The 26,360-nt window shown below is 39.6% G+C and overlaps 2 protein-coding genes across 2 annotated transcripts; one reads left to right on the top strand and one right to left on the bottom strand.

Annotated features, from left to right (window-relative positions):
* Nucleotides 1-922: 922 nt before the first annotated feature.
* On the bottom strand, nt 923-10,449 carry LOC117410641 (WD repeat and coiled-coil-containing protein-like). Its single transcript, XM_034017343.3, has 4 exons — nt 10,007-10,449; nt 5,276-7,200; nt 4,712-4,832; nt 923-1,978 (listed from the first exon to the last, which is right to left on the bottom strand). Exons 2-4 carry the CDS (start codon nt 7,172-7,174, stop codon nt 1,815-1,817), a joined length of 2,184 nt encoding a protein of 727 aa, XP_033873234.3. The 5' UTR covers nt 7,175-7,200; nt 10,007-10,449; the 3' UTR covers nt 923-1,814.
* A 7,153-nt stretch (nt 10,450-17,602) lies between these two features.
* fkbp1b (FKBP prolyl isomerase 1B) lies at nt 17,603-26,139 on the top strand. Its single transcript, XM_034017397.3, has 4 exons — nt 17,603-17,779; nt 18,864-18,911; nt 25,412-25,524; nt 25,717-26,139. Exons 1-4 carry the CDS (start codon nt 17,743-17,745, stop codon nt 25,843-25,845), a joined length of 327 nt encoding a protein of 108 aa, XP_033873288.1. The 5' UTR covers nt 17,603-17,742; the 3' UTR covers nt 25,846-26,139.
* Nucleotides 26,140-26,360: the final 221 nt, after the last annotated feature.

Raw genomic sequence — 26,360 nt, 5'->3', positions numbered from 1 at the left:
CTGTCATGCTGGTCGTGTGGTGTTATTATTATTATTATTATTCGTGTGGTGTTATTATTATTATTATTATTTATTTCTTAGCAGACGCCCTTATCCAGGGCGACTTACAATTGTTACAAGATATCACATTATTTTTACATACAATTACCCATTTTACAGTTGGGTTTTTACTGGAGCAATCTAGGTAAAGTACCTTGCTCAAGGGTACAGCAGCAGTGTCCCCACTGGGGATTGAACCCACAACCCTCCGGTCAAGAGTCCAGAGCCCTAACCACTACTCCACACTGCTGCCCTCACCACACTGTGTTGAGGGGATACATCTATTATTATATGATAAGAGTGGGTTTTTTTTTGCGTATGACCCCTCCCATGTGTATGATGCATATAACACCCCCAACCCCCAGGGGATGATTGTCCCGCTGAACAGTTTCCAAATGTTGGCAAGTATGCTTTTGATGATTTGAAGAATATAAAGTCTTTACAACAAGTGTTTTTATACATGTTCTTGACTAAGATGTTTTTACTTTAATAATTTCACTTTCATGATCATTTACTATGTTTCTCTTTGCAGCACATGATTACACTGGACACAAACTAGATAAATGAAAACAACCTTTGAAATAAATTAAGGTCTTACTAGATTTTTTGCTGCTTTGAATTCACGTCATACACCATTAGTTAAATTTTACTTCCTCGGACATAAAAAAATAACATTAAAAATATTGACTATGAACCACATAGTTACGGTAGCACCAATAAGTTACTGTTCTTTTAAGACAAATGACTATTTGAGCAGTTTCTTAAGATATATATTGTGTCTATGAGAAACAAAAAAATATTAGGTTGTTGGGGTTCACTTTGTTTCACTCACATATAATATTATACTGCAGGCAGTCTACCATGGACATCAACAATGCTTGCTTGTACCAATGCAATGCCTTTAATAATGTTTTCAGTTTGATCCACTACCTCAAGACCTTCCTTCACTGCAAGAAATTGACCCAGTGGCAGATGTCCTTAATAAATCTTCCAGGTTATTACACTTTGTTGTCATAGTAATTCCAAGAGGTGTAGTAGGGCTTTAAATCACACACTGAACCTTTATAGACACATAATTGGTTCTTGTCTTTCAAATACACCCGCTAACTGGAGACATATCGGAAGACTAATTGGGTCGAAATCAAAAGCTTCATATATAGTATGGCAGATGTAAGTCTAACTAAAACAAGTTGACAAGTATATAGAAGATTTTACTATCTAGGCTGCTAATGTTGATGACAGTCCAATAAACCTGGGCATTGAAGGGTTCATTAAATTAGACAAATACATTAAGCTTAGGGGTATGTAACCATTAAAAAAGTATTGCAGCAAGTATAAAATGCACCACACTATGATTCCACAAGTTCACAGTTGATATTAATTTGGCAATAGGAAATGTATACAGTATATTACATATACAAGTTATTTACATATCAGCTATATGTTTTTCACATCACAACAACTAACATTCAAAACAATTACAAAACTGTTTTCAAGCACAATACATTTTTACCGTCGACGTAGCTGCGTATGACAGTAAATTCTTCTCTGTTAATCCACATTCACTCCGCAGTGTCTGCTAGTGGAAATGCTTTCATGAAATAATTTTCTTCTCTACAGCCCCTGTATTAAGTATAAATTAAAAATTGAAGTAAGCTTTCTTAAATAAGATTTTTAGATGCAAATATCAGCCCTTACTTGTGTATAGCCATACAGTGAAATTACACATTTCTCAATACTCAGTTTTTCTGTAGTAAAAAGTTCTGGGACAACTATTAAGTTGCAACATGTGGAGATTCTGACTGGGACATCCTGGCACTGTAGGAAGACAGTGAGACAGTTTTTGCCCTCCCATCTCTAACTGTGATTTCATCCTTGGGTTTGAATGTTAATGGAACAAAGCCTTCACCATCAGCAACCAGAACTATCCAGACAGCGCCTATAAGGGAATAGACATATTACAGATAATCTTAAACAAAATGACAAACATATACTGAATATTTATATACATGCATAAGGGAGGTATGAAATATGTGGAAACTTGGCTAATGACATCAGCAGACCTGCCAACCTTGACATTTTTTTTGAGTAGCACTTGAGTAGCGGACATCTCGGGGGATTGTTTTAGGGTATTCATGAGTATGAATAGTAATGCTTATATTTATAGTTATGTTTAAATAGTGCATGAAAATACAGTATATAATACATATTAAATGTGCAATTGATTACACTAAAGAAACTTGCTATTAAGGTTGTATGTGTTACAGTATATTTTGTCTGGTACAGAAAAGTATTAGATATGTTAAAACAAATACATTGTGGCTAATGACTTATATAAAGTATTATAATATTAAACACAAAAATGATACCAATCCACTGTAAATATTTGTCAATGAAGCCATTCCTCCTGTATCAGATATCCACATCTGAATGCACTGTATATTGTATATTAATCAAGAAAACCTTTCATTTGACAACTATGGTAAAATTAGGTTTAGCTACAAAGAGACCCTATATTATTGGCAGCCTTTAGACAGCACTGAACTGCAGTTTCCATACCAGTCCACTGTTCCAAATTAGTCAAAGGATGACCTGTGTGCCATGTGGACGTCACAAGTTGTGCCATAAGCCGATTTGATTTTAAACCCTACATCTTATCTTTGTGCTTAATCTCTGCCTATTATCTGCTCCCTCTCTTAAACTCTACAGAGCAACAAAGTTCTAAAGCACGACTTTTCCTAACCACATGTAACGTGCATGAGAGATACCGTACCCCCGCTGCAAGCAGCTGGTGAACCTTGGGGCAGTGCAACAGCCTGGTGTTTTACAGATGAACTGTGTATAGTACTGAGGATGTATAATGTTGGTAACTGCATGTACAGACTGGCGATTCATGGGACCCATCTGAAAACAAAGGTGGCTTACTGCCTCAGTGTAGTTTATCCTGGAGTAAAATGTAACGTAAATTAAAGTTTAACTTAAACATCAATGACAAAGGACCATCTGGAATACAATAAGATCAACATCTTAATCTGATAAAAATAAAATGAAGATTGGATCAGGACTGTAATTGGGTCTTTTATTTAACTGTATTAAGCGACCACCTGTCAAACGTGACCAGTGACCACAATTCTCTTACCCAACAATGGACTCAAACCTGTATTAAGTAACCATTTTAGCAGCTTTTATCTGTAATAAATAAACATACTGCAGCGTTTTAGGCAGGAGGCAGAAAACAGAGAGACATGCTTAGTTCTTGGTTCCACATTAATCGTTTATTTCGAACGCTCTCTCGCACCTGCCAAAGACCACCGCTCTGCCAGCTTCACAGGGACACACAGGATACAGCAATACAGGAACACAAGAACCATGGCAACCAGAACAGCAACAACACTTAACGGCATGCAACGCCTTTCATATAGCTTAGCTCTAAACATGTTTCTGTTAACAGTCTCTTAACAGTGTTATGCTTGCAGCGATGAAACCGAGAAAGCGATTCTAGCAGATATATATACATTTTGTCACATGCCTTCAACAAGTTTGCTAGTTTAATGATGCAGAACATTATTTTTGGTGGTTAGTTAATATGTTGTTATTTATTCATTTGTTTCTGTAGTGTTTGTCTTTTTGTTCATAATACAATCCTGGCTGTTATGTTACAGTAGTGTGTATGCGATACAGACAATATGCTCAGCTACTTTTGTACTGCGCTTGTATGTTTTAACTGAAAACAGATCGGGGACGCTGGGTTAATTGTAAGCTCAGTTATATAACTTATTTATTTGTGGTTTTTTTTTATGTGTAATTACAATTTGAACTTTTATTAAAAAAAAATGTGCGACTACAGACAGGCAAGCATATTCCTTGCTTTCACAAAATAATTTGCTTTGTAAGTGCATTATCTAAATTAATGTAATTAAACTACACTACTTCCTTTTGTTCATATTCCATCTTCTAGTCTTTTACCGTGTATTTAAAGCATACATATATACATAATTACAGGAAGACATATAGAAAATTCCTAAGTTATGGGCCCTATATATTTTTTAGAAATACATAAGGAAAGGTATTTACCGGTACATAAAATTCAAAAAGGAAATCCATTTAGATGTTTAAAATCTAATCAGCTACAGTTGAAAAATACCCCCTCCCCCCTTACTTAATCACTCTGAGGACATTCCCCTGCGACTGGAGAGTTCAGGGTCAGGGTTAGCATGTTTACCTCTTAGCCTCTGACCAACTGCCAGCAAAACTACAGCATCCTCCCGTGACACAGGAACTGGTTCAGGGCTTGCCCAGCTGATAAAATATTGTTCATTGGTTGAATCGTGCGATTGGCTTTAACTGCCATAGTGATTTCATTCTTTTCAGATTGGTGCATCTGCTCCTATTGATAGGGACCCTTGGTCATGTGCTGCAGCTCTGGAGACTTGCATGACAGTGCTTGTAAAGAAATAGTCATTTTCTTTGTGTTAAAACTGTGTTGTCTTTCTGCAGCCAGTACTGTGTACTGCATTAGAACTCTGATGAATATGCTTGAACTGAGATGACATAACACAATTAAAAATACTGCACCTGTGATGATCCTGATGAATTGTTTCATTTCTAGGTTTTTAGAGACCCCATTTTAAACTAAAACCTATGGTAAAAACAGAAACAGTGTACAACTTACCGTGTGACATTTCCACAACGGAGAGATTAAATAGCTCTTGGACCGCTCGCAGGCACAGCTTGCCTTCACACAGCAGCACAGGCCTTCTCTCATCGATGAATACATTCTCAGAAAGCTGCTTCTGTAGGGTTAGGAAAAAGGCAAGTCATAAGCACCAACTAATACTACAAACTGTCACTCTGAAGATGCTGATCTCTCGGAGTCTCTTTGTTCACATGTAGAGCTCCCAATACTGTTAGATATGTCATGAATTACTGTAAATATATACCCACCCCCCATCACTAAAGTTCTACGTTCTCAGAGACTGAAAGGGGCTTGATAGTACTGTGCCACTCTTTATTGACTAAAATATAATTTAACAAAAACAAACAAACACACAACCCGATCTAGGGCAACAGAGTCAATTTACAGAGAAAATAATACATTAAAAAATGTATTTAAAAATAGTGCAGTATAATGTCAAATAGATTACACTGAACCAATCAGCTATACAGTTTACCAATAATAATGCTGGCCACTATATAGTCTACTTTCTTATTTAATAGCTTGCGTTATATCACTTACATGACAAGTGATGTTAATAAAGGGGGGCTCAGAAGATGCTGGATAGGCTCCAGAGGACTTCTTTCCATTTCGAGTGAAGTCTGTGATTTCCGAGAGGCACTGTTGTACCTCTGAAAACCTGGCGAACAACCGTTCCAGGTTTTGTGACAGCTGCTCCACATTTTTGTCCTTTGGAAGGCTGTTATTCGTTAGGATGGTTGGCGCACAATTTAGTCTTTCTGCCTCTAATCGAGGAGAGCTTGGCCTGCTGGGCTCCCTGCAAAACATCCCCATCTTATTCAGACCTGTTGACCGGTTTACAGGCTCTGCATCAAAATGTTCAATGGCGATCGAAGAGTCGCTGGAGATTACTTTGTCTGTAAGGTCTGGGCTCTCCTCACTCTTGACTTCTTCAATGAGCTTTCTCCTGCCACTGGGAAGCTGGATGGCAGTATTTCCTGGCAGCAGTAGCTCTTTCCCCACCGTCCGATCTTCCTTAGACAGGTTTTCAAAGTACTTCTTAATGCCTGGGATGCTGACCCCCGAGTCGAAGACGGAATGTAGAGATTGAGCAGATCCTGTCGAGGAACAATATTCCTTGTCATAAATCAGTTCTTTGGTCATCAGTCTGATGATGTACTTGTCCGTGTTTGAGGAGGGGAGGAAAGCAGGGTCGTTTGATTTCTGCTTCCCAACTAGAAGCAACAGCATTTTGTCGTTCAAGAAGCAAACCCCCTTAGGCCTCTCGTTTTTCTGAAGATGGATCTGCTGTATATTGGGCATGGCGGAGCAGGTCACACTGTACACCAGCACCATGTTGCACGTATTGGAGGCCACTGCCACAGTATGGGCTTTAGGATCAATGGAGATTATGTCAGGGACCAGAATACCAGGGATGTTTACTTTTCTTGTGGTGGTCACCTTTCTGTCAAATGTCACCAAGATCAGGTGTGAAGAGTCCTGGCCAGTTCCAGTAAAGTGGTCTCTGCGCTTCAAGTGAATGAGCGGATTGGGATCAGACTTCCTGTGGTTTGCAAGGATATGAGTTATGTCCAGTGGGCCAGATGTAGAGGAAGCTATTGAACTTACAGCCAGGGATCTTTCAGAGTCGATAGACTTTCTCCTTAAATCGGATAATCTGTCTTCATCCACTACCTGTACTGAAGATTGAGATGGTAAAGACCCTGTTTCTGTACCGGTTGGGACATCAAAAGCAATTCCAGCATTGAGACCACAAATCTTATCTAAAGGTAGCTCAGTAGCAACAGCAACTTGGGCATCCATTGTAGACTCTATAGCACAGATGTGTCCTCCAACATCAAATATCGGACAAAAAGAACACGCGCTTAGGCTCTTCTGAATATCATTCCAAATGTACGAGTGGAGAGCACTCCCTATAGCAACTACCAGTCGCGTGCCGTCTTTTGTCCAGCATGCACAGTGTATCATGCCACTGGCTTTAATGTCTGCTTTCACCCTGCGATTGTCCGTCCTAACAGTAAATAAGACTGATGCATCCTTTTTTGTCAGTATTGCAAGTACATCCTTCTTGGGGTGCCACACGCAACCTTGGGAGAGCACAGGAAAAGGCTCTCCCATTTCGCACGTCTGCGTGCACAGGAGTTTGTTCTGCTCCAGAGTGCTGAGCTGCAGCTGCCACACAGTAACATGTTTCTTGTGCTGGACAGCAAGAAGGGCTGGGGAGTCTGTGCAGCAGGCAGGTCCCCAAAATAGTCCAAGAACGTGTTCAAACTGCCCAATGACATTGGCATCACCAAACTTAGGCTCCCCATTGATAAAGTATATGGCTGTTAGTCCTACCTGCCTGCCATCCGTCCAGGCAATGCCATGAACAGGGTGAATAGCTTGATTTAAAGCATTAAGACCAATCCTTAAGAGCTTTGCCTTGCCGAGTTCCATCCTTCCTTAAAAAGAAGGAATAAAAACTAGGAGAAAAAAATAAAGATAAGAATATCATCAGATGAAAAGAATCACAAGCTGGACCACATTTTAAAGAAGAATCCCATCCAGTACTTTTAAACTTGAAGCATATTATCAAGGATGCAAACTGTGTGCAGTTTTACAGTGAGATTTCATGAGACTACAAATAAGCGCTTGAAAAGCCTCTTAGACCTGTCTCTTCCAATGCGAAGTGTTTAATCCTAGCCATGTGTACAGTGCCACACCAAGGTTTGAGCTGATTATGCTGAAATGACCCAACTCAGGCTCTTAAAAACATGCCTTTCTGATATTTTTAGAAATGAAAGAGGGCAGTCTCATTTAATCTCTTTAACCTCTTACATGCTTACAAGTGGCTGAATATTTAAAAAAAGAAGGAAAAAAGAATCATTTAGTACATTTACATGGCACAAGTATTCAGAATATTAAGTATTTGGAATACTAGAATATTCCAAATGTTCTGTATACATGCAGGTGGAATTCTCTTATTCCCTTCATATTCCTTGCTTCCCACTGCAAACCAAAAGAGTGCCGATTGCAGTAGAATAGTTTGTTGTTTATTGTAAAGAGCTGGTGGTGTGGACGCATATTTCTGTTATTTGATATGGAATCTGATATTTTGAGATTGTAGATATGCTTGTGGGTCTTACTTCAGCGCACTGTGTTCAAGCCGACACGCATGCTTATGTCTTTATTAATATAACAAGGAGACAGATTGAAGATGAGTTGCCTGTTTAGCCAAGCACATCATCAACAGCACTCAATTTTAGCCTTTTATTTTAATTGCGGAATAACACAGATTTATTTATTTATTTATTTTTTAAATCAGAGAATTTCGTATATTTTACTGCAGAAAACTAGGATCCCTGGTGATGACATACTGATAGAATTATTTTCCTTCAGTCTCGTCAGTCAGTCTGGTCAGAGTAACTTTCTTCTTCAAACCCCATGTCCACACCACGCTGGTGTGAAAGTGCTCCCCTTACATAATAAATACATTTTTCCTTTTTGTTTTGTAATTTTTGCTACTTGCTAGTTATATGCAGCGCTACAGTTAATAAAACATTGAATACAACATCTAGCTTTTTATCCACTTATTGTCAATTTTGTAATACGAGTAAAAAGTTGTATGAATAAACACACCTACAGCTAAAGTACAGATAAAAGAATAGGGGAAATCTTGCAAAGAGATAAATGTACAATATGTGCTTGTTTCTTCTTCCAGCTTTAAAATGTTAAACTCACTCCCTTGACATCGCATGACGTGCACATGTTAAAGGCGCACTGCTGCGCTGAAGGGGTGCACGATCTCACGTGATGATTGCCCAATATCTTTTGGTATGCTATGGAATCTATTTTACCATGTATTGGAACTAAATTTCCTGTGCCATTAGAGGAAAAACAGCCCCACAGAAGGATATTACCACCTCCATGCTTGACAGTAGGGTTGGTGTTCTTTTCTTTGTACACCTCACTACACTTTTTCCAAACGACTATCAGCGTGACCAAATCGCTCAATTTTTGTTTCATCACTCCATAAAACCTTTGACCAGAACTCACACCTATCATTCAAATGCTGTTTTCAAACTTAAAGCGATTGTCCTTGTGATGTTTTTCTAAGAGTGGCTTTTTCCTTGGCCTGCGACCATTGAGACCTTCACCATGCAATACTCGACCTATGGTTGAAATGGAAACCCCAATCCCACTTGCAGCCTATTCACTTTGAATATCTTTGGCAGTCAATCTCAGATTGTTATTAACCTTCCTCACAATTCTTCTACTTGTTCTTGGTGAAAGAACCTTCTTTCTTCCAGACCGAGGGAGCGTTGTGACAGTACCATGAGTCCTGTACTTCTTGATAATAGAAACAGTAGTTGAAATTGGGATACTCAAATGCTTGGAAATCACCTTGTATCCTTCTCCAGTTTTATGACAATAAATAATGTTTTGCCTAAGGTCATCAGATAGCTCTTTACTTTTTATCATTTTGACTTATTGGTAATGACAGCAATCGTCCTATACCTAATTCTTTTATACTTTCTAAGAATGTTCCACCTACAATCCAGCACAGAGTTAGTCAAGACCATTGGGGGGCCACTGTCGTTAGGGAAAACAAGATGTACTCAATTCAGGGAAAAAATGCTTTAGTCTATGCAAAACATTTTATGCAGTAAATGTTTAGGAGGAGCAAGTGTACTAGGTTAATCTTATCCTTCACAGTACTAAATGAATCCACTTGAACAGGATCACGAATCTGATTTGGTGCGCTGCAATGGGTATCTTGTTTAGTCTGATTTAGCAGATGATCTACCTGTGATGATTAATTTCTGGTACGATGCAATCGGGATTAGCAGCTGTAGTAACTTTTGTCCAATCAAGTGGACTACATTTGCTTAATCCATTAGTTAGACACATTAAGTGGCCTACATTTGGTACGATGCAATTGACCCTAATTTAACTGTCTTTCTGTGAATGCATTGTTATGCTGAACACAACTGCCTAGCAACCACCAGTACTACAAAAGTTTTGTGCAAGCAAAGACGAGTAGACGCCGTTGTACAACAAAAAAACATGCGTGATTTGGGGGATGAAGGTATTGCTGTATATTTATTTCGTTTTTACATTTATAATTTAAAAATATAACTTCGCAAAATGTAATTCATCAGCATTTTGTCAGCACTAGTACAGTAATCTTCAGTCTGGCCTCCCCCGTACAGTACTATGAGATATTGGCGAACTGTACATACATACATACAAATATAAGAAAGCATATACATAGACACATACACGTACCTTACAAAACTGTCCTGGCAAAAAAACTCTCATCCGCAAGACGGGTATAAAAGAGGATCAAAATCCGTTTAGGCTAAGCGCTCTGGGAAGTGTAGTTCTTTAGCTCAGTTCTGAAGTTGCGTTTGCAGAGTATGGCCGCTTGTGGGTGCACACAGCATGGCGTGACAGGACAGGAAACAGAAACTGCAGCGAGTTTGCTGGAGTCGGATTTTAAAACGACTTCAGTCAAAATGTAATGTAAAATACATGTTCTCATTAAGGTCCCTGACTTTAATTTGTTTCCAAATTTACCTCAAATGCTGTAGCACAAACTACCGCCATTCTGTTTTCATTATTTAGCTTTTTTCCTCATATACCTGAATACACAGAGACATTTTACCTTATTTTTTTTTACTTTACTATAACTGCATATTCTAGTTAAATGTGTGAACTGTTGCGCACATATACAATTAACACCTGGATCTACTGCACGTGCTTTGCTTTTTTTAAAAAGTTAATGTAACAATCAGTGCATATGTGTTTTTGTACTGTAATTCCCGCTCGCTATGTATTTTCCGGCGTCACAGGGTTGCCAACTATTTTTACAAAAACCCGCCCACTTCTTCTTCCTATAAACCCGCCCAATCAGGAGCGTAAGTTGTGACATCACAATCACCTCTGATATTGTTCCCCATTTTAACAAATAGCAACACATTGTACCTTTTTATATATGTTTACCTAAACATTCACCTGAAATACCAATCAATTAATTCCTTTTCTTTAATGAAGTAAAACCCTTGAGAACAAATTATCATTTGCAATAATGCCTGTTACCAGTATGCCTTTTAGAAAGTGCTACATTTGTAGCCCAAAGTAATACGCTACCCATAATGGCATGTACGTCATATCCACAGATATTGATGCGTGGTGTTACAATGTTTAGCAAAAGTGATGTAACACAGAGGGTCAATTACAACGAACTAAAAGGAGCGTTTTAACGGGATAGTCCCGTGGTTAGCACAGAAGACGGTACAAAACTAGTATGCAAGTTAATACCAATTGCAACAAACTAAACAGCTCAAGATAGCCCCCAGTTGTGTATTAAACTGTGTATCAATTGCAACGAACCCAAAGTAACTGCTGTTGCCCTTAGAGGATACTAAAACACAATACTAAGTTAGTCCAGCAATTTCTGTAGACTACTATAATTTTTTGTTTATTTAACAGGCACATTTATCCAAGGCGACTTACAGAGTGTGTGAACTATGCATCAGCTGCAGAGTCACTTACAACAACATCTCACCCAAAAGATGGAGCACAAGGAGGTTAAGTGACTTGCTCCGGGTCACACAAGGAGTGAGGTAGGATTTGAACCAGGGACCTCCTGGTTAAAAGGCCTTTACTTTAATTACTGGACCACACAGCCTCCTGTATATAGGTGTGTTTAAATATATGTCTTGTACAGCCTTATACAAATCAACTTTTGAAACGACTTGGCAGACTAAAGGCTTGTGGTATCATACTAACTGGAACAAATATGAAAAACCCAATATGTTTTGACAACTTTTATGAAACTGAACTATTCCTAACAATAAATTATATAAAATGATTAAAATCTTCTGGGGGAAAAAAAAAAGAAGTTTCAAAACATTTGTAACAAAACCCAGTTTCATCTTTATTCAACTTAACATAGGCCTATTTTATAAAAAAAAAAATAGTTCCACTATTACAAGTTTCCAGTGTCTCTACTTTCAGCCACTTCCACAGGGAAGTCAGCATTAAATTTGCTTCCAAGTGTATTCCGTGCAGTTGTGTGCTGCAGAATTGCCATGGAATCCTTTCGGCCATCCTCCACAGTTGCAATAAAATCTTTTATACACTCTATGAAATAAAAGTGGGGGAGTACGTGGAGCAGTAGAATGACCACCAGCGGCAGTTGAAAGCCGAAGGGGCTCCATGGTGCCTTGCATGTCTGGAGCATGGGCACCTCCTGGACGTGTGCCCCTGGGAAGACCCCCTCTTTATGGCCTTCAATTGGAGTGAGGTGGAGACCACAGAGGAGTGGATCCGTCTGAAGGCCTTACAATCGGCACAGACGGACCAGGACACCTGCTTCATCTGCCTAAACGGGCAGGAGTGGTGCTTCGCATGTGCCGAGCCCAGACACTCCACTGTGTACAGCCTTGTGCATGGGCCCCTTCAGCCACCTGCACCGAAGAGGAAGAAGGGGAGGAGCGGCCATCCCAGGAAGAAGGGGAAAAAACCAGGGCAAGCGTCCACCGCCCACGAGGGTGGAGCACGAGGAGAGAATGTCCTCGAGGAAGATGTGGGACTGGATGATGGACCCTGGGGCAAATCCCACGGAGGCCCTCCCAGTGGTGATCAGCCTACTGTGGGCCAGAGATGGGAAGCAGCAACATCACCCAGCGTCCCTCCCAGACATAGCAGCCATGGTGTTCCATTACCTGGCTGCAGATATTGGAGTCGACTTGCTGCTCCCACCTCCACAGGCAGAAGGCACGTCCATGCCAGAACCAGAGGAGAGCTGCATCAGTCCCCAGCAACCGAGGGAGAGCCACACCAATCCCCAGTGATAGAGGGATACTACCTGCAGCTTCCACCTCCGTCGCCAGGGGGCGACGATCCGCTGCTCCCACCTCCACCGCCAGGGGGAGACCACTTGTTGTTCCCGCCATCACCAACAGAGGAGCTGAAGCTACCTCCCAAAGGGCAGCTCCTGTCATCGCCTCCCAAGGGTCAACTCCTGCCCTGTCCTGCAAAGCCTGCACTGCCTTGGGCTGCCAAGCCTGGAACACCTCGGGCTGCCGAGCCTGCAACGCCTAGGGCTGCCGAGCCTGCAATGCCTGGGGAGGTCGAACCTGCAATGCCCAGGGTGGCCTGTCCCGCACCGCCCGGGGCTGCCTGTTCACCATCGCCTGGGGAGGCCAGTTTGCCATATAGTCCAGTATAGTCAAGAGTTGTGAGGTTTACAGATGTTGTCTGAACAGGTGTGTCTTGAGGAGGCACCAGAAGGTGATCAGGGACTGAGCAGTCCTGATATCCGTGGGTTGGTCGTTCCACCACTGAGGGTTAAGGGTGGAGAAGGAGCAGGCTCTGGAAGCGGGGGAGCAGAGGGGGGTACAGCTAATCTGACAGTGGTGGAGGAGCAGAGAGGGTGCAGGGAGAAATGATAGTCTGGAGATAGGAAGGAGCAGAAAGGTTGAGACAGCGATAGGCGAATACAAGAGTTTTGAATTGGATGCAAGCTGTGATAGGGAGCCAGTTGAGGGAGCGGAGCAGCGGTGTAGTGGGGGAGAAATGAGGACAAGGTGAGCAGCAGAGTTTTAGATGAGCTGGAGCAGACGGACAGCAGAGGCAGAAAGTCTGGCCAGGAAGGAGTTGCAGTAGTCAAGGTGGGACAGTACTAGGGCCTGAACAAGGAGCTGGGTGTAGTCAGTGAGGAAGTGGCGAATTCTGCGTATGTTGCTGAGGAAGAAGCGGCAGGAGCGTACCACAGTAGAGATGTGCTGAGAGTATGAGAGGGAGGGGTCGAGGGTGACACCGAGGTTCTTGGTGGATGAGGAGGTGGATATTGTAACCTGAAAAACAGTAATATAATTAATTTGTATATTTAATAATACTATATTTAATACTTAATTCTTTAGAAAAATTGAGTACATGGAAAAGTGTGGTACTTTTTGGCTGAATATTCAAAAATGCTTCTGACAATTTCTTTTTTTACAGTATAAAAAAATGTTTAAATTAGGAAATCCTCTTCTGATGAAACACTTTGTCGATAATGTCATACTAGACTTAAGCAACAGACTTATACAGTACTCACAAAGAAAACTGTATTAAACAATGTGCAGCTTCAGTTTCAAAATTGCTGAAGCTCATGGAGGATAAAATGTTTAAGAATTAAGTTACGATCAGTCACCATACAGTACCTATAAAATACTGTATTATAATATTGTGACATTTTCGGTGTTATCCGTGTTTCCTTTTGTTGTGCTCAGTCTGTAACCGCATTGTGTTATTACTGTCGTTCTGGATATGCCATGATGTGAGTGGCTGTTTAAATGCTTGTTTTTATTGGATCAAGTCCCTTATTTGTATATAAGGAGGTGGGACCGAGGGAATAAAAAGAGGCTGGGCCTGCCAGTTTGGGTCATTTTTGTTCCTGGAAACAGTTTCTGTCAGAACTGCGGACTCTGAACCTGCCAGTGAGAGTGGCGTCAATAAAAGAGCGTCTCTGATGATTTTCTTCTGCCTTACTGACGCGCTACAGTATTAAGACCCGAAAGGACTGCATTGCTGATGACCATGAACTGGAAAATGTTATTCTTTCACAAAAAATATTTTTGGAAGTACTGGAAGTTGTGCCAAGTTCATAATCATATAGAACAAATACAATTTAGCCTGGTGTCATAACAGATCCATATAAGGATACATCTGTATAAGTAATGTTCTTGTACCTTTTGGCAACTATGTAGCATGGTGTCGTTAGCCTGAAAAATGGGAGTATGCCCCTCCCAGTCTTTTCCAGGGCCATCAGCGAGAGGAGAGCCCGATTCTCTTCGATGGACCCCAATGCCTCTATGCTGGCTGTCACTACCTGGACCACAGTCCTCTCACATGGGCCGGACAAATAAATCATGACGCGAGAGCATGGCGCTGCAGCTCGGGGAGTAACAGACTTATTACTGTTCCAATCATGTGTGGCCATCTCTGTGCTGTGGGTGGGCAAATGGTTTTGATTGGCACAGGTGTCAGATGGGGCTGGAACTGGACGAATTCTTTATGCCCTAGCTGTAGAGCAGTGGTCCTCAATTGGGGGTACTTGTGCCGAATTCTGCACCCTGGCAATTTTTGCATTATTTTGAAATATGCGCATGCATCAGCGTTTCATTGAATTTCGTCTGTGTGATTACTTATGCTATTAATTTATTCATCGCCTTGGTTTCAATGTGAACTTTTGGCAAATAAAATGTTCTTTTTAGACATCAAAACAGTGTTCTGTGCAAGAGATGACATCTATACACAGGATAAGATGTACTGGAATGTTGGCAAATTCTTGAATGCAATTGGTTAAGAGTTCTAATTCTTGCTATTGTGTAAGGTAGTGCCTGGGGCGCTGGAACTAGGGGTGCTGGGGGTGCTTTATGTGTCATTGTGTGCAGTTTGTGTATGACACTAAGGCAATAAAAACAATCAGATTAAGTATGTTCTATTTCAGGGTTTTAGCTACTAAATCCCTCTGCTTGTCTTGCTGCAGATTTAATAGAAAATGCTTCAAAAATGCATCGTTTGCCACCAAATCCTTACAAATTCCTCCAGACCCCACTTTTGGCAAAAATCACTGATGGGGGCAAAATTATTTTGCAACAACACCTGATGACACAAACGGGGGGAAAAAATGAACTTTTTGTTACAAGCCTACCAGTGTTTTATAATGGTAATTTCCTGGCTGAACAAAATCTAAGTTGCATAATGCAAAGCTGGAAAAATAGTTTTTATGACAACATGGAAAGAGGCACACAATTGGTGAACTGTATTTCAAGTGTGTTTTTTTTACAGTGTACATTGGAATATGTGTCACTTCCTGTGTAATAAGGCTCTTCAAAGTAGTTTTCCTGTGGACCCTCAAAGGGAAGCAGCCACAATGCTTATCTAGAGAAGTGCTTGGGAGTGGTTGTCGTGAGCCTGCAGTCTGTTAATAGATCTCCAGTTTGGCTGCTCATAATGTGTTCACTTTAGTGATTTTCTTATGATAATCACAATGGTACTTCACTTTTCTAATTTATGTCTGAAATGTGGCGCCCTATTTACAAAGCTTTAATTCATGAGTTATTGAATGTCTGTGTCTGTGTATGTCTAGTGGAAATATGTTTTGATGCTTTAGCCCCCTGGTGCTGGATGATTGTGCGGATGTGTATTTGAGAATTACACTGAGGAAAATCAGGTAATTTAACATGGAGAAACATTTATTGGTCAGATGAAGAATTTCAATGGGTAATGAAAAAAATCTCCTTAATCCAAAACTCAACCGGTCGCTGAAGCACACCTTTGTTTTATGAGCTCTTGCAGCACTTCAGTGGACAAAAAAAATGGGTTATATGGGGTTTAAAAACAATTTGCAACAAGTAGAAGATAGGGGACGTGTGGTCCAGTGGTTAAAGAAAAGGGCTTGTAACGAGAAGGTCCCCGGTTCAAATCCCACCTCAGCCACTGACTCATTGTGTGACCCTGAGCAAGTCACTTAATCTCCTCGTGCTCCGTCTTTCGGGTGAGATGTATTTGTAGGTGACTCTGCAGCTGATGTATAGTTCACACACCCTAGTCTCTGTAAGTCACCTTGGATAAAGGTGTCTGCTAAATAAACAAAGAATAAAAAGAATAAGGACATACAGCAATTGAGTATCAACAAATTTCTCCTGGATACTTTGCCAGGGTACAGATAATTGAGATAGGGCTATAACAACAGCTATGCATTATATTTCCATTCTTATTTACAAAGGATACATAAACATTTTTCAGGAATTTTAGATTACTGCTAAATTGATATTATGAATGCCACCATTTAGGGTTTTATCCCTCTGTTCCAAGCATAAACATTAACAATAATCCCCTCTAATACCGAATATAGAAAACATGAACAAATACGTACACTACATTTGTACTCTCCAGTTACACCCACGCAAATGTGTTTTAGACTTGCAAAGAGATTGCTCTTAACAGAAGCCATCTCAGTTGAAGATTGTTTCACACTTGTAAATCCATCTCAGTTACATATGTGAGCAGGAGGATGATGGGAAATGTAGTTCTGAGAGGTCCATGCGGGTACATAGGAAGCAATCTTGAGGCAGGGAATGCAATTTAAAAGTTCATAAAAGTGGTCAAAATGTAACAAAAATAAAAAAAAAAGTCCTTATGTACCCTTTAAAGGCTCAATTAAATTGTTGATGTTTCCAGGATTTTCTGGCTGGGTGAGTATTGATGTTAATGTTTTTAGAGTGGCAACGTGCTCTGGCATTGTGAATTCTCATTTAGGTGGCTGATTCTCAATTGTCCATTAATAACTGGGCCATGTCCCAGCCATGTGGATTTTAGAGATCCAAAGCTGTTTTCCTAATTGATATAAACCAAATGTTCTGCGTATTACTGGTAATGCTATGAAACTAAATCAAAATTATGTTGTGAGGATATATACACCCAACTGTTCCGCATAACACAATTATTCTTAAACTGTGCATGCTCCTTACATTTTTTTGATTTTTTTTTTTTTTTTTTTAATTCTATTTAGGACTTTTTTATTTCACATTTTATTACATTATGTAATTTCTAGACCCCCCCCTTTTTTTTTTTTTTTTTTTTTTTAAACTCTTTCCCGACCCTATAATGGAAATTATATCTGCAGGAGACATTGCTTTCAAAATCTCTTTTTCCCTTTGCAACATCAGCCTGCTTGCAGCGCCAGACCTCTAAAGCCCAACCTCCACAAAACCAAAAGTCCCGCCTCTGTATTTTTTTGGAGACTATGATTGGAGCTAACATCCAGTTTCCGCGGCAATTATGCAGAGAATACCATCTCTAATTGCAGTATAGAAACCGTCAATCATATTTATCAGAAAGCCTTTCTCGGCAAAATAACAGAGATCGGAGAAACGAAGTTGAGTGCTAGAGAGAGTGGGGAGTATTGTAGTAAGAAGATAGAATATTATATTTCTAGTGCTAATTTATAATAACTAAAACAAGTCATGGGTGTAGAAATTGAGACAATCTCTCCAGGAGATGGTAAGGCATATTTTTATTTTAATAAACCGTTCTTGTTTGTGTTTCACCTAATATATGAGATCTACAGAGAGTCCAGAGGGTTTGGCAGCAAATGTGTATATCTGTGGATTTTAATTAGTCTTAGTCTTACTGACAGCCGCATATATATCTCAGAAATCAAAATAAAATACAAAGTCTTCTCAAGTCTTCCTGGACTGGAGTGGTATTGATGATGAGATCACACAATCGTAATTACACTCATTTCTAAGCCCGCGACATTACTGTATGTACTACGCTCTCGTGTCAAAGCACTGATTTACTGTATTAAGACCATGGCCGTCGTCGGAGAAAACGAATTATTATTAGCTTTACACGCCAATCCTTATAAATTAAAGGTTGTTCGGTGTAGACAACAGGCTGGAAACTAATTAAACGGGTCATTGATAAACAGCTTAAGGAACTGTGCACCCGGACTGACTAAGTCTCCTTTTCCGAATTTAAAGAACAGTACTTGTTATAAAAATACGTTCCTGTAGCCTACGTCGTGTTTGTCTGACTACCCGGATGCTTGATTTAGTGGAGTTGAAATTATGTATTTGCGTTTTTTCCACTAGCAAGCAGCAACTGTATGATAATGTTATGGCTTACAATAGGACGGTTACTGTACAGTTGTAACCCTTAAAGAACTAGGCTCTGGGGTGCTATCAGTCCTGTAAATAAAAACCTTAAAAATAAATAAATACAAAAAAACAAAAACAAAACTAAACCACCACAACTGCAATCAAACAACAACTTTTGAACGAAACCTTTTTTTTTTTTTGTCAGTAGACATGTAGGCTGTTTCTTGGATGTAGAATCTAAACTATGAGCTAGTACTAGCAGTGTAGTAGTACACTCACTGGACACTTTATAAAGAACAGGACATACACAACCTGATTTTATGTGTTATTCATTTGGACACCTTTTTAAAGTACACTCAACAATTAACATATTGCACCTGATTTTTTTTTTGTAATAATGCATTGAAACATAATGTAGAATGTTGTAATGTAGAATGCTTTTTGTCATTTCATTATGTTCATTTTGCATTTGTTTTTTCCTACAGGAAGAACATTTCCAAAGAAAGGGCAGACATGTGTTGTGCACTACACAGGTACAGTACACAGTTAAGCGTTTGCTTTGTAACAAAAAGCAGATTCTGTAAAACACCTGCCAGGCTGTTTTTGGTATTTCTGCTACAGTAAGTGATGAAATAACAGGAAAAGAATGCCCCAGTTAAATAATAAATGATCTAAAACAGGAAGCCCACAATTATGTAAACAGGAATTTGGTGACTGGTTCAGACATGAGAATATACTCATTGGTTGCCATTAGCTCTGCTTGGGAAAGCCTTTTTGTATTTTATTGTATTTAGAGTGAAGAGCACATTCTTTGAATTATTTAGATATATTTAGATTTATTATTTAGATTTATTTAGTCCTTCATATTGGACACAGGTAGTGTAACCAGAATTAATTGGAGATACTGGTTTGTGCCAGGCTGTAACATTAACTGGGGTTGACATAGTCCCAGTTCTAACTGGATTGATCAGTCTGCTGGTCATATAAATAAACAGGACTGATTTCAAAGTCATTTAAATTTGGTGGATAGATGGGCCAAATGGCCTTTTCTCTTTCTAGAATTTCTTATGTTCTTATTTTCTATGGATAATTCGGGTAATGGGGCCCGAGACGATTATAAGGCTCAAACCTGCAGCAATACACATTTTTACCATTGTGTTACAGATGAAAAAAAAAAAATCCTAATGGCCTGCAAGTATAGCAGATATTTTTATCGTTCACATTGTTTCAATCAGGAAAGCATTATGAGGTAATTCTCTTGAGCCTTCTCTGCCTCGCCGTCTAAAATGATAAAAATAAATAAAAAAATGGGTTGAGTGATATTTTTGATATGATTTTACAAATATTCAAAGGGCAAAACCGAAAATCAGAAGCCCAAATTATATCCCACAAGCTCAGCCAATCATAGTGCAGATAATCTTTCCATTGAAGTTAAAGCATCTGTTGTTACATAAGGTTTTTAATGAGTCTCCATCTATGAGGCAGATGTGACCGCTTTTATGGCCATATGTTAGTGATGCGCATCCACAGTAAAAAAATGTTATTGATCTACTGTATTGTACTCTGAAACAAAAATACAATAGTCAAACCTGGGAATTGTTATAATATTGCAGTCACATTAGTGTAATCATTACAGTATTTCTGACGTTACTTTCCTCATTGCAGAAACTTTTTCACTGATTCTTCAGAAGACAAATAATTATCTCAGTCATAATACTTGTTCTGGTCACCCTGAGAAACATTTTTTTTCTTTTTTGAATGGCTCACGAACCTCCCAACGACTAAAAAAATCAGTTCAACAACCTTGTGCTACATAGAATGGAGCAGCAATATCAAACGCAAATAGATTCAAGTCACGGGGCAATACCTAAAACCTGAACGTTCTTCATCATCTAGGCAGTCTAATGGAGTTCTTCGTGATTCTGCTTTCAGTCATGGTTTCTGTATGAGCTATTAGGCAAAGGAGGGAGCTGGGTACCAGCAGTTGCAGTGTTAAGTTGGTGACAGTATAGGGCCTATGCTTTAATGCAGTAAAACACTGGAAATCTTCCTTTATTTCCAGTCTTCAAGACTGGCCTTAAAATCAAACAGTTACTTCAACATGACAAAGGGAAGCTGCTTTATTTGACCATGTTTGGGGTATTATTCAATGTACTATTGTTGTACAGTACTCCATTCCTATATTTTTACATTGTGTTGTAATAAATCTGCCCTTGCAGTAGTCATTTTCTGTTGTACAGTTATTCCTAATTTGAGTCTCTACCATCTCACCCCAATCAAGGTACAATTTATGAACTTCATTTTTTTGAATGGAGGCTTTTAAATACCTATATCAATTTAGAGTAACAGAACCTTGTGATGAAAAAGTGCAGTGAGCAACTATTCAGCCATGGTACGTAGGTCTACAACACATACTATAGGCGGCTGGACTGATTTAGTCTTGAGCAATTGTTGAGGCTTTTACGATATTAAGACTTTGGTAGCAGTTACCCTATTTGCAAAAACTTAGCAGGCTGTCTGTGCCTAATTGTACCTACAGCCTCCTCTTTTGGGATGCAGTGTAACAAGTGATGCACATTGTAAATGACATACACCCAATGGATTCCTGTTCATACTAGAATCAATGTTTTGAAGACATTCCACATCATCATTAATTAAAATGTGTGGAAAGACTGATCTGCATTTAGCACTGTAAGTCTGTTGCTTAAAGCCAAACTATGCCATGACAGCAGTTATGTTGGCTTGTGCTCCCTTTTTACTTGCCAATTGCCTAATCTTTGCTTGAATTCACATTTCTTAAACCCCCAAAGCATTACTATGGCAAACAAGCAAGCACAGGTTACTTGTATGAAGGGTGGTTAGCGTGCACAACAGTTTATCAACTGATCAAATTTATTTTGGCTCAAAATTAGGCAGAAATGGCTGCCAATTAGTTGCAATTGCTAGTACTAATCATAGTCCATCCCTGTGTCCTTGCTAACTATTTTCCAGTGCGTTCTGCCGTGTCACTTTAGAACTGGCACGCCTGAAGCTTCTAATGTTTCTATTGCAGTTGTCTTTTTCTACTACTAATTTTAGCTAAGGGAGACGATGCTTTACCTAATTTTATACTTGGACAAGTTTCTCAGTGGTATTACATAACACACTGTATGTGAAGATAATTTATAGTGATATAGTCCGCAGACATACTGTATGTGCATTATCACATTTCATATAGTCCTCAGTGAAAGTAATATGCAGTTGTGCCATTACAAATGTAATTCCATTACTGTACAGGGTAGTAAAAATAGCAATGGTGTCTACATTACTTCGCTATCGTTCGAGTACAGAGGAAGAAGCTCAGTGTTTATTATTTTTCTCTGCAATGCTGGGGAAATTATTCTCGGGGCCAGGGATATACTAGTAGATTTGGCATACCGGTACCAGTGATGTAGTCAAGACCAAAATTTTGAGACCAAGACCGAGACCGAGACCGGATATGTTGAGACCAAGATCAAGATCGAGACCAGTATATATGCAAACTACAGTGCCGTGAAAAAGTATTTGCCCCCTGTCTGATTTTCTGCATGCTTGGATATTTTTGACACTGAATGTTATCAGATCTTTAACCAAAACCTAATATTAGATAAAAGGGACCCTGAGTGAACAAATAACACAACAATTTGATACATATTTCATTTACTTATTAAAGAAAGTTATGCAACACCCAATGCCCCCGTGTGAAAAAGTAATCGCCCCCTTAGACTCAATAACTGGTTACACCACCTTTAGCAGCAATAACTGCAACCAAACGCTTCCTGTAGTTATTGATTGGTCTCTTACAGTGCAGTGGAGGAATTATGACCCACTCCTCCATGCAGAACTGCTTCAACTCAGTGACATTTGTGGGTTTTCGAGCATGAACTGCTCGTTTCAGGTCCTGCCACAACATCTCAGTGGGGTTTAGGTCTGGACTTTGACAAGGCCATTCCAAAACTTTAAATTTCTTGTTCTTCAACCATTCTGATGTAGACTTGCTTGTGTGTTTCGGATCATTGTCTTGCTGCATGACCCAGCTACACTTCAGCTTCAGCTCACAGACGGATGGCCTGACATTCTCCTGTAGAATTCTCTGATACAGAGCAGAATCCATGGTCCCTTCAATGATGCTTGACCATTGGTATGAGGTTCTTACTGTGGAATGCAGTGTTTGGTTTTCGCCAGACATAACAGGGCCCATGTCGGCCAAAAAGTTCCACTTTTGACACATCTGTCCATATAACATTGTTCCAGAACTCTTGAGGATCATCCAGGTGCTTTTTGGCAAACTTGAGACAAGCATTCATGTTTTTCTTAGTGAGCAATGGTTTCTGCCTTGCTACTCTGCCATGAATCCCATTTTTGCCCAGTGTCTTTCTGATGGTGGAGTCATGAACACTGACCTTCGTCGAGGCGAGAGAGGCCTGCAGATCCCTGGATGTTGTTCTAGGGTTTTTTGTGACTTCCTGGACGATTTTACGCCTTGCTCTTGGAGAGATTTTGGCAGGACGGCCATTCCTGGGAACATTCACTAATGTCCCAAACTTTCTCCATTTGGACAATATGGCTCTGACTGTGATTCGGTGGAGCCCCAGAGCGTTAGAAATGGCTTTGTAACCCTTTCCAGACTGATAGGCATCAACAACTTTTTTCCGGAGGTCTTCAGGAATTTATTTTGTTTGTGGCATGATGTGCCTCTAGAACCTGTGTGCTGACAAATTCACTATGACCCTAATTATCCCTTTAATTGGGTTGAGTTAACTAGGGGGGGCAATAACTATGGCACTGTACATAGAAAGTAATATTCAGTGGCTCATGGGCTTCAGTAATTCTATTCTCATGTTTTCACATACACATATACTAGTCTTTCACATCAGACTTTTAGAAATAATAAATCAATACAACTATTAAATTATGCATAGGCTGAAGAATTGTGTTTACTTGATACATTTTTCATGGTGGATTAGCAGAAGACACTGGTGTAACCAGATTACAGTACTGTATACATTCTGCTTGAAATTAACTATTAGAATTGCTGCTTTAAACTTTTCATTGCTCAAAAATTGAATGTATTAGTCATTTTATAGTACAACGTTGCATATCCGACCCCCTGTGGACTGGGGTATAGGCAGATATGTTAAAATGTCGGATTTGCGAACATCTATAGAAAATGACATTTACACATGCTTAAATAGGTTAGTGAACAAAAACAACACTCAAACTGCTTTAAACACGGGGAAATTCTTTGCTTTAAAAGTAAGCAAGCGTAAAGAAGATTAATTAGGCTACAGTACACAGTGTTGCTATGAGGTTTACTATAAGCCATCTCCACGCAAAGCTTTAAAAACAAAAAAATACAAAACAAGCAGTACATGTACAGTAACCTGCAACTGATTTCCAGCTCTTGCTATAGTTGCCCTGCGATGCTTAGCAGCAGCCAACAGCGTGGACGCAGAACAATCCTTCTCATCTTTTAATAATGCGCTACTCGGGTTAACAGACGTTCCATCAAAATTTCATTGTATAACTTGTACCAAAATCACAACAGTGTGTAAAAGGTAATTTATAGAAACGAGATGAGCAAGTTATAGTTTGTTATAAAGTTTACCCGTTATAGTTGTTTGAAAAAGTAGCATACAAAAATAATGAAATAATTCTAGAATAGTTTACTGTGGCAAAGAAACAGGAACTATATTCCATTAAACACGGTTTAGTAGAAATATTACACTGTTATAATATGTTGTGTTAAATAAATGCATATTTAAATTTGCATTCAGTTGTTATTACACAATTCATTTACTTTTTACCATGACTGTGCCGTGAATAATGTATCATTTTACTGTGACAAAACGTATCCCTACTGATGATGCCTTGATCAAAGTACTATCATGTGGTAGTTGACCGCGACTGGAATCATGCTTCCTGAGCTGAAGGTCAAGGTCAACTATCACACTGTAGAGCCTTCATCAAGAGGGCTGTATCGCTATTAGAAAACAATTTTTCTAATTATTAAAAAAATATATATATATTTCAATTAGGAGATCGAGGATTCTTTAATAACATTTTAGTTACATTTACTACCTACCCTGGTTTAAAAATTGTTTTTTATCAATGAGGGGAATTGTTATGCAGTCAGCGTAACACAGTCAGCTTGAAGAAGGCGGCTCTCACCTCTTTGTTCACCTCCTCTCCCTCCTGTCTGCCCCACAGGCTCTTCATCCCACTGTGCCACCACGTGTGACAGTGTAGCCATGGTCAGTCAAGCAGGAATCACACGAGGAAGAGATGCATTGAAGCGATTCTGGGCTTTTATTATTCACACACCAAAAGCAACTTACCTGCTTCCCGTTAATTACCTTTTGCTATTCTTGTGGCAGGAATTTAAATTTTTCTAGTCTGCAGCCATAAATTTAGTTATAGTAGTTAGTAGTACAGGTAATCATACTGTCTTAGCGCACTTGAATCAATGTGCAAACTGCAACTGTTACCGTACACAGACATGGCTTACTCCAGCACCCTACTGCCATTCTTTCAGCCCATTTATTAGTGCTTGGTTATCGGGATGCTTAACTGTTATCTTCTCTGTACTCAAATCTCCAAATGCTACACCCTACCACCCAGATTGGGTGTCCCAGCCTCCCTCATGTCCCAGACATGATGGAAATTATCCAGCTGCCACCAGAGACTACTCACTTGGAAACTTGGCACTTCAAACCACTAATTTTCAGTCATTTTAAGGAGGAGTGAACAGATCCACATAGGGTTGCCCCTAGCCAGAGTTGACCTGCCTTTGTGAGGTGGGTACACACACAAAGATGGCCTGCATCTTAGGCCTGGTACTGCCAACACAAACCTGCAACAAGGTTAGATGAGATGAGTGGCACAGTTGCAAGTTTGAAAACTGCTCAGTAGCATGCAGAATCTTTATCAAGGTTTCAATGCAATTGTACTGTAGTTAACTATGCGTGCAATTATAGCTCATTGTATTAAGAAGAGTCTTGTGTTGTCTTGGCAGGAATGCTGCAGAACGGGAAGAAGTTTGATTCCTCCAGAGACAGAAACAAGCCTTTCAAGTTCAAGATCGGCAGACAAGAAGTAATCAAAGGCTGGGAAGACGGAGTAGCACAGGTACTGTGAACTGTCAGCCGCGTCCTGTCTGCAGTATACTAGGAAGGCTTCTGTATTTTACCTGAAAAAAAGTTGTATGTTTTTACTAGTGATTATAATAGTTTTGAATTCATTTTGCATGGCCTAGTGCTTAAAATAGGTACCACCTACAGTCGGCTGTAATAGAACTGTTTTCTTATTCGCTTCCCCCAGATGAGTTTGGGCCAGCGAGCCAAGCTAACCTGCACACCAGACATGGCTTATGGGGCTGCAGGGCACCCTGGTGTCATCCCACCCAACGCCACTCTTATCTTTGACGTGGAACTTCTTAAGCTGGAGTGAAGGTGGCAGGAGGAACCAAAAGAAGAGGCGGATATTGCCAGTCATCTCAGAGAATCCTGTTTCACTGTCATTAGCATCTTAACTGATCTTCAGCTTCATTGCCAACCTTGTCATTTTAGATGCCGATCTGTTTAAAAAGAAAAAGAAAAAAAAAATCTGTTTTATCCTTTTGTTTTGTGTTAATCTGTTAGCTTTGTTTAATGAAAAAAAAAAATTCTTCTTAAGTTGTACATTTTGTTGAAGCTGCAAACAACTGGAAAACAAAATTAAATATATACTGTATATTATATCCTCCCCGGCCCTGTTTTAATGTGAATCATTTGATAACATGCATTGCTCGGTTCTGGCACCACAAAAAAATGAAATGGCTGTGTATAATTTCTAAATGAAAATCCCAACATCCATTAAAATCACTACAGGGACTGAGGAGGATGCATCTTCAAACCACTGCCTTACTGTTCAGAGAAACATAAATGGAGCGTAAAACTGTATTGTATTCTGTACCCATTGGGCAT

The sequence above is a fragment of the Acipenser ruthenus genome, chromosome 6 (assembly GCF_902713425.1).
Source record: "Acipenser ruthenus chromosome 6, fAciRut3.2 maternal haplotype, whole genome shotgun sequence".
NCBI lineage: Eukaryota > Metazoa > Chordata > Actinopteri > Acipenseriformes > Acipenseridae > Acipenser > Acipenser ruthenus.
Note: the sequence above shows the minus strand (reverse complement) of the source record. Positions and strands in the feature narration are given on the sequence as shown.

Bases quoted from the DNA above. Each gene is read 5' to 3' on its own strand.
- LOC117410641 (XM_034017343.3), bottom strand. From the start codon at position 7,174: ATGGAACTCGGCAAGGCAAAGCTCTTAAGGATTGGTCTTAATGCTTTA. The intron at 4,833-5,275 runs GTAAGTGATATA...CTAACCCTACAG, and splicing joins TTATTAACATCACTTGTCAT to AAGCAGCTTTCTGAGAATGT. The intron at 1,979-4,711 runs GTAAGTTGTACA...ATTCCCTTATAG, and splicing joins CGTTGTGGAAATGTCACACG to GCGCTGTCTGGATAGTTCTG.
- fkbp1b (XM_034017397.3), top strand. From the start codon at position 17,743: ATGGGTGTAGAAATTGAGACAATCTCTCCAGGAGATG. The intron at 17,780-18,863 runs GTAAGGCATATT...TTTTTCCTACAG, and splicing joins GACAATCTCTCCAGGAGATG to GAAGAACATTTCCAAAGAAA. The intron at 25,525-25,716 runs GTACTGTGAACT...CGCTTCCCCCAG, and splicing joins GGGAAGACGGAGTAGCACAG to ATGAGTTTGGGCCAGCGAGC.